The sequence below is a fragment of the Limulus polyphemus genome, unplaced genomic scaffold (genome assembly GCF_000517525.1).
Source record: "Limulus polyphemus unplaced genomic scaffold, Limulus_polyphemus-2.1.2 Scaffold2040, whole genome shotgun sequence".
Taxonomy (NCBI): domain Eukaryota; kingdom Metazoa; phylum Arthropoda; class Merostomata; order Xiphosura; family Limulidae; genus Limulus; species Limulus polyphemus.
The window spans coordinates 140621-149040 of NW_013667650.1; the positions used below are offsets into that span (position 1 = coordinate 140621).

General features: G+C 33.2%; 1 protein-coding gene across 1 annotated transcript in view; it reads left to right on the forward strand.

The window, feature by feature from the left end:
• LOC106465755 (paired box protein Pax-3-like) overlaps positions 1–735 on the forward strand; it is a 17664-nt gene extending 16929 nt beyond the window's left edge. Inside the window, exon 3 of the mRNA XM_013925988.1 lies at positions 247–735. Within this exon, the coding sequence (XP_013781442.1) occupies positions 247–735 (489 nt within the window). The remainder of the gene's footprint in view (positions 1–246) is intronic.
• The last annotated feature ends 7685 nt before the right edge of the window (positions 736–8420 follow it).

The window sequence follows — 8420 nt, forward strand, 5'->3', positions numbered from 1 at the left end:
ATCCTATTATAATTTCTATACTTGTCCTCCCCCCCTCCCCCACCGTGGCTCAGCGGTAATTCAGTGGATTATATATATATATATATATATAGCGTTAAAAACTCAGTTTCGATTCCCGCGGTGAGCAGAGGACAGAATAACCTATTGGGTAGTTTTGTGCTTTACAACAAACAAACGTTCATACTTTTGTTACTGGATAAGGATATCTAGATAACCTAACACGTTTAAACTTATGCTTGTTCACAGGTATGGTTCAAGAACCGACGAGCTAAATGGAGGAAGCAACAGAGAGAACACCAAGAGCGACAACACCATTTGCTGGAGGGAAACTTTCCAAAAGAGAAAACAGTACAAGGACACAAAGATGATTATTCACAAGAGGAAAACTCGCTCTTTCCACAAGCACTTTCACTTCGCCAGTCAGCTGAAGCGGCTTATCACAATACTGAAATTTCAGATTCGCAACTCCAGTTTCCTTCTTCAAAAATCCACAACACTCATTTGTCACAACGACCAATTAAAAAGCAGCTGAATGACACAGAAGAAACACAATCTACCAAGATCTTGTTGCCACCCACTCTAGCATGCAACTATTACGAAGCCTGGCCTAAAGATGCTCTGTTAAAATGTGTTAATCAAATCTCAGCACCAGAGGGCAAAGCTCAAAATCTCAGTTTGAATGACAAAAAAGAAATCAATCCGGTGTCATCTGATATTAATGAATGTCGCTTGTAATGAAAACCGAATAAATATGAATAAAATCGTTTAATTTTACTTCATTTAAACGCTACAACAAACATTTCGAGAAAGAGTTGAATCTTGAACATTCTGAAACTGATGCTGAAGTTATAATTCTAGTAATTTTGATTAACTCTCAAATTTCATTATGTTAAAATCAGAAACGTGTTTTTTCTTTCGTTGTTGAGATGTCCAAGTTTAAATTAAATGAGACTTTGAATTAAATCCAAATTCCTAAGCTACAACCTTATAAAATTCATTCAATGTACTGAGATTCTAGGAGTAGGTAGGATCAAGTGCACAATTTGTTACGTCAGAGAATTCTGTAACTTTTGAGTATTTTTATTTGTACATTCTGAAAATATATGATCAGAATGACCGAAAGAAAATATTACAATACCAACATGTCATTTCTAGACTAGTTAAAGCGTTAATTTCATAAAATATTAGTATCATAGTGCTTTAAACAGCACTTGTTCTTGCAACATTAACAAACAAGTTTGTTTGGTAGAATAAGAAAATATTTTACTTACATTTTAGTTTCGAATAAGAATTCTAAATCAGGATGAGTTCTGCTGATCTCAAATTAAGTGTGGAATATTGAAATTTGGGAATCTTTTGCTTTGTTACATTCATATTAATGCATTAAAATAATTAATGAAACCACGTTGATAGTAATTGGAAAAAATATATGCTTAGGCTGAATAATGAAAAGAATTATATCACGTGAAATATATTTATTTTGATTCTTGATTTGCAAATTTATTATTTTTTAAATAAAATATTTATATGATTGCAAATTTTTCTAAAAATGACATAGTCAATTTTTTAAAGTTTAAAATGTGTATACAATTTGGGAGTTGCCACATTATCGTTATAATACGTTTTGACAAATTACGAATAATTAATTAGCTTTACGTACAATGTATCAAAACACGTTCCTTTTCTCGCGTGCAGAACACTGTGTATATGTGTAAGAATATAAATACGTCGTGTAGTAATCTATAGTTTAAAAAAAATAGTGTGTTCATATTACGCTGGTGTATAAACAACTAAAGTCGTGCTATATTTAATAGTGTATGTTTCTGGTGTTATTGTGTTAATGTTTTAATGTTACTGAGAATTTCCAGATTCTGGAGACACATAGCATGTGTACTTTCCATCTTGTGTTCTCTATACAGATGCTAAATGTTTCAAGTGAACCAGGTTGTGAAAAGATAGGCTTATGTATATACATATGTTTGACATGTATTGGGTATAAATTATAATCAACTTTTAACCATCTGTCAGATAATTATCGCTTGACAACAGTGGCCCATAAGAAGTGTTATGTTTTAACGAACAGAATGCTATAGAAGTTTTATGCTTTAGATGTTATCGATAACATCATTAGTAGCATGATGAAATGCCCTACTATATCACAATGTTAGAAGATTTATGCTTTAGATGTTATCGATAACATCATTAGTAGCATGATGAAATGCCCTACTATATCACAATGTATTATATGTAGTAGTTATAAGATAGTTGAAATAAAGCTGAAATCTAAACCTCCCCCCTGAATGATATCTTTAGATGTTATCGATAACATCATTAGTAGCATGATGAAATGCCCTACTATATCACAATGTATTATATGTAGTAGTTATAAGATAGTTGAAATAAAGCTGAAATCTGAACCTCCACCCTGAATGATATCTTTTCGTGCAATTTGTTTTTAACTTTCAGTTCGAGATCAATTTTACGTTATTCTAACTCATGTATGGGGGGTGAAGAGAATAAACTTTCTGAACCCCCTGGTGTCATTTGACTCCGAATTCTTCTTAGGTTCAGAATCGAATGATTCAAACCAGAATTCATACCAAGTGAAATCAAATCAATTTGGAGACACCAATGCTAGTAAACTAAGCATAATTCATTATAAGTTACAATATGTAGTGTGATGCCACTGAAAATTGGTTTTAGGGAAGGATATGTAACAACCCATTCCAACGCAAAATATGTGTACACTGTGGTAATACAGATATGTTTGGATCGGATGTTTAGAGTTTTCAATGGCATTGGAAAACAAATAGATATGGATCAACTTGAAGCATCAAGACCATCCTGCAACAAGTACCCAGTCGAGGTAGAGGAAAAGCGGCTTCTTGCAACAGGTGAGAATCTACGAACAGGAAGGTCAGTAGCAAAAGCCGTTCATGTGCCACAGGCAACAGTAGGCAAAATAATCAAGAAGAATTTCCGTCTGGTAACGAGGTCAGTAGAATATGGGTTTACCAAGATAAAGCTTCCAGCCATGCCTCCCATTCAAATGTTGCATATTTCAAGCAGTTGGGGAATAAAACAGGTATTCATTCTGTACTGCTGTCTTCCTACACTATATGGATTGTGGAAAATTAACAAGGACAGGTGGTGTGTTTTGAGCATGACAGACATTTGCAATGGAAACTATGGCGCAACGCTATTGTGAAGATGCACTTTTATCAGATAGAGCATGAACGGACCTGACGACATGGACTGTAACGATGGGGTCAGGTTCCATCATCATTGTATTATAATGTATTCAACAATCTGTGTACATGAGGAAAAAGTTTGTACAGAAAACAACTTACGAGGATTTTTAATGAAAAAAATGTAATTATATATGTATATATTTTGCTGTTATTTAATTCCAGGTAGTTACAGTAGCAGATTAGAGAGCTATCGGCAATACAGTTTCGTTCCTCTAGCACTATATAGAACCAACTGCAGGGTAGTTTTGTTTATATAGAAGTAAAGCAAGCTGGCTGTAGAGCGGTTTTATTTCTCTAGAAGTGTAAAAGAACTAATTGAAGAGCAATTATATTTCTAGCAGTGTAAAAGTACTAGCTGTAGAGCGGTTTTGTTTCTCTAGTAGTTTAAAAGAACTAGCTGCAGAGCAATTTTGCCTTTTTAACAATGTAGAAAGTAGTTTTTGTTCTAACAGTGTAAAAAACTAGATATAAAGCAGTTTGTTGCTTTTGTAGTGTGGAGAACAAGCTACAGAGTGATGTAAAGATCTAGCTGTGGATCAGATTTGTACATCATGTAGACAAAACATGTGTTACGTTTTGTTAATGAACTCACACGCCATTGAAATGATATAATTTATATGAATCTAGGTTTATAGAGCATGTACAAATATATATATTGATAGCTCGACACCACTATAACTCCATATGTATAGATATAATTAATATAACACGACTGTAACTTCATATATATACATCTGAATAGCGCAGCATGACTGTAAAATTTTAGTCTTTACTTACACCCGTTCATTTCCTACGACAGCTAAGAATGTAAACATTTCATAGTTTACTTGAAGGTTTTGCTGGAAAAGCAAAATCCTCTTTTATATTTGAAACTATTTTATTGTACATTAGAGCCAACACAAACGCGTTTGCCTGTTAATATAAACCTGGTAATATTTTGCTGCATTTTGCGGTCTTCGTACTTCGGCGCTTATGAACGACCCACTGTCACGAAAACCTGGTCGGAGAATTTCTTCTGCTTGGTTCCAGCACGATGCCTAATCGGTCCGAGTTGGCGGATCTGTAACTTTAGTTCCCAAACCCGACACGCAGGGCTTCTCTCGATAGAAATTACGGACTAAACTACTTAGAGTTCCAACACAAGCCGACTGAGTGCCACTGCCGAGACCAAGGAAGCCATCCAAGTCTCTGCAGTCAAACTACACCTGTAGGCCGACTATGGTTTTATTCGGAGATAAAAGGCGACCAGCCGATTTCTGATGAAACGTTGAAACAAAAGAAGCTTTTGACCTTCTAGTCTCGTGCTATAAATCTCGCGTGACGCACTTGTACGGACTCTTGCACTCACGTGTAAATGATGCGTTTGAAATTATGTGAATTATCACATTTCAACATGCAAGATTTGTTTGAAACATCCAAGATGATCGCAATATACTTTCTATCTATCATTATTAAGTTAACAGTGTGTGACACATGAACATCTAAGGTCCAACTTTAAGTAAATCTGTATTACTATACAATTTTTGATTCGTTATAGAAAAGCATTTGTGTGAGAACTATTAAATGATCTCTAGCCCTTTTTTTTTCAAAAACAAAGATCGTTGGTTGGTTGGTTGGTTTTGTTGAGCACAAAGTTACACAACGGGCCCATCACGAATATCGAAGCCCGAATATCGAAGTATTAGTAGTAAGGGCCCCACTTCAGCATCCAAAAGATGCCCCTCCCGCTGATTGGCTGCCTCAGGAAAGGAGGAGAGGGGGGGTGATGTCATCAAAGATGAAGGCGTCATAGTTCCACCGTAGTTCCGTCATAGTCCCTAAAAATGGCGATATCATGCAATAATTAAAACTTATACTTTTACTTTATACTTGTATATTGAAGGTCAATTTTAAACTGTAAGTAAAGTCCAGATTTAGTTTTCAAAAGTTTTGTATAATTTCTAATATATAAAGCAAACTTTGTTTACTTGTGTAAAGCGAATGTTAATTAGAGTTTATTATTATAAAATTAATATAGTAACCAATGTTTTTTTGTTATAAACACTGAATTGTTATCAAAACTTTAATCACTTGTTCCTTGGATTATCTAGTCAGTTATTGTGATATAGACTTGGTCATTCTAATCCTATGGACCAAGACAGTCAGTAACCTTGAATATCAAACATTTTGGACTGTCAAGCTTTATTTCTTCGAACTGGTGTGTTTTTGTCAAACTATGCTCTACTTCTCGATTGCAACACAGTATTTACTTCGCAAGCCACATAGACTTGGTCAACTCAGAACTGACCTTTGTCATTCTAAGCAGATGGTTTTTCTAACTTGTATATTTTCAAGCCGGTCAGTGATCTTCAATGAGTCAGACTGTGTGTTGAGTTAAAGAAAGCTTTACATGTATAGTCTTTCTTCTTACAATAACTGTGTGTGAAGTAATGTTAGACAGCATCAGGGTTTGACATCAGATATGGGTTCGTTAGTGGTATAACAGAAATAACATGTAGAAATTAGTATATGTGTTTCATGATTGTATGCTTTTATTGAGGCAAATATCACAGATCAGACTGCATTTTGAACATTTTACATGAATAATGTGGTAAGTGCTTTTATTCTATAATAGTGATTAATCATATGTAGTATAATGTAAGTTGTGATCTCATTCAAACATATTACATTAAATAATATTTTTGACATTGTTCATATGAGGAAGTCAGCCATTTTAAAACTCATAGAAGATAAAGTAACATGTATAAATATTTTGTCACAAACTAGTGAAAGTTTTAATTATTCCATAATAAACGTTTTACCGACAATGTAAAATGTTGTATAAAATAAAAGTTTTAATTATTGCACGATATCACCCTTTTTAGGGCGAGTTAAATCTACAGACATGTATTGTGTACATGGTAAAAATTTATGTTGTGATCATGTTATGTTAGATAATATATCTTGTCATTGAAAAACACTTGATTGATAATAAAAGAACAGGAACAGGAAATTTAATTAACTGATGAATTAGCATTAAGTATCCTTTTATATGATGATTTAGTTAACTAATGAATTAGTGTTAAGTGTCTTTTTAGGGAGAATTAATTATAACTGATTTAATGAATTAATTATAACTGATTTAATGAATTAATTATAAATGATTTAATGAATTAGTGTTAAGTTCTCTTTTTATGATGATTTAATTACAAATGAATTAATTATAAATGTTTTAATTAATTAGTTTTAAGTATCCTTTTTAGAAATGATTTAATTAACTAATGATTTAGTCTTAAGCATAATTTTTATGACAATCTTATTATAAATGATTTGATTAATTAGTGATTAATTATATTATTGTGGAGACATGTATTATATGAGTCATGACCACCTAGAAACACGTTCTGTACTTTGTGGTAGGATGATTCAATTATTAAATAATGAATTCGTGTTCATTGTCCTTTTAAGGATTAACTAATTAATTAGTGTTAAGCGTCCTTTTAAGGACGAATTAATTATAAATGATTTAATGAATTAGAGTTAAGTGTCCTCTTAAGGATGATTTAATTAATTAATTAATGATTAATTATCGATATGATGAGACATGTATTGTATGAGTCATGACCGCCTGCATTGGCGATCTAGGATTTTGAAAACGGGAAGGCGCAATGATTCTGAAAGTAAATGAGGAATTTTCGGAACTTCCCTGGTAGGGGTTAAATTGGTTATTTAAATTTGTTATAACGTTTTCTAGATGTTGTTGTTATTACTTTTTTTTTTTAATTTAATATGTATGAAATTTCACTACATTCCTCCCTCTTCAAAGATCCAATTTTTGCAATTATTTGGTTTTATTTTCAAAAGGGGGCGCCCAGCGCGCCGAGCCTGTATCCGTCTTTGGCCTGTCATGGCGGCCTAGAAACATATTCTCTACTTTTTGGTACTGTTATGTAATCATATATTATGGTCGCCTCCCTGATGTTGAATTATACATACAGCCCTCCATAAGTTATTTGCACCCTCTGGTGACACTTTGTTGAACTATGACATAATGACCGCCTGTCATGGTGGCCTAGCATCGCACCCCTAACGACTCGCCCTCTGGTAACAACATTTGGAACTATAACGTCTTTTTTATGACATCACCTCCTCTCACCCTCCCCTGAGGCAGCCAATCAGCGTGAGGCAGCATCCAAAGGATGCCGCTGTGGGACTCTTACTACTACTATTAGTATTGCATAAATATTTTAGTATTACAGGAACACTTTAGAATAAAATTAGTAACACATAAGCACTTTAAGGTAAACGTTGATATAAGATTGTTTTTGTAAATCTTTGAAACTTTTTTGTTATCATATAAATATTTACTTATTGATTAAGCAGGAGTTTATTTCTAGTTTCTCTTCTTTACGGTAGTCTGTTTAATAGTGATGAAATAACTCTTTTTCATATTTCATAAAACATCAATTTGTATCAGTTACTTCCTTTTCTAAACGCAATAAGGAATAAGACTAAACAGAATATACGTAGCTCCTTCGATCTTCATGTACTATATTTTTATTTTACTTCAAGAGATGTAAATGAATCATGTCAAATATTATTATTACAAGTTTCCGACACTTTAAAGGTTGGTGTTGTTGTCGTTTTAGCTCAGGGCAACACAATGGGATATACTGTACTCTGTCCACCATGGGGAATCGAACAGTGGATCTTAGCTTTGTAAATTGGTAAAATTACCACTGACTCACCAACCGAGGACTTTTCAACTCAAGTTGGTTCAAAATGCAACCTTGATATAGGATCCTGGTTATTTTGTATTTTATCTTAGTCCTACATAGAAGTTTATGTACTTTTCCAAGGCCATTCATTCACACAATAGTATTAAAAGGCTGAGGAGGATAAATTATTTCATGTATATTTCGATTTTGTAAAACTTCAGTCTCATGGTCAACTTGTATAGCTTTTAATGGCTTATCCTATACTCTTTACAATTTTTAAACCTTCATTGAAGAAACAGAAGTTTAATCTCTGTTCATTTGTTTAAATTACACATCAACTAACTTCTCTTCAATTCATTATAACAAAACCTAATAGTAACATATAATTTTACTTACTCCTATCTCGCAAATAACTTTATGCTTAGTCTGAAATCAAATCTGAAGCTGTCTATTCCTATGCTTAAATAACAAA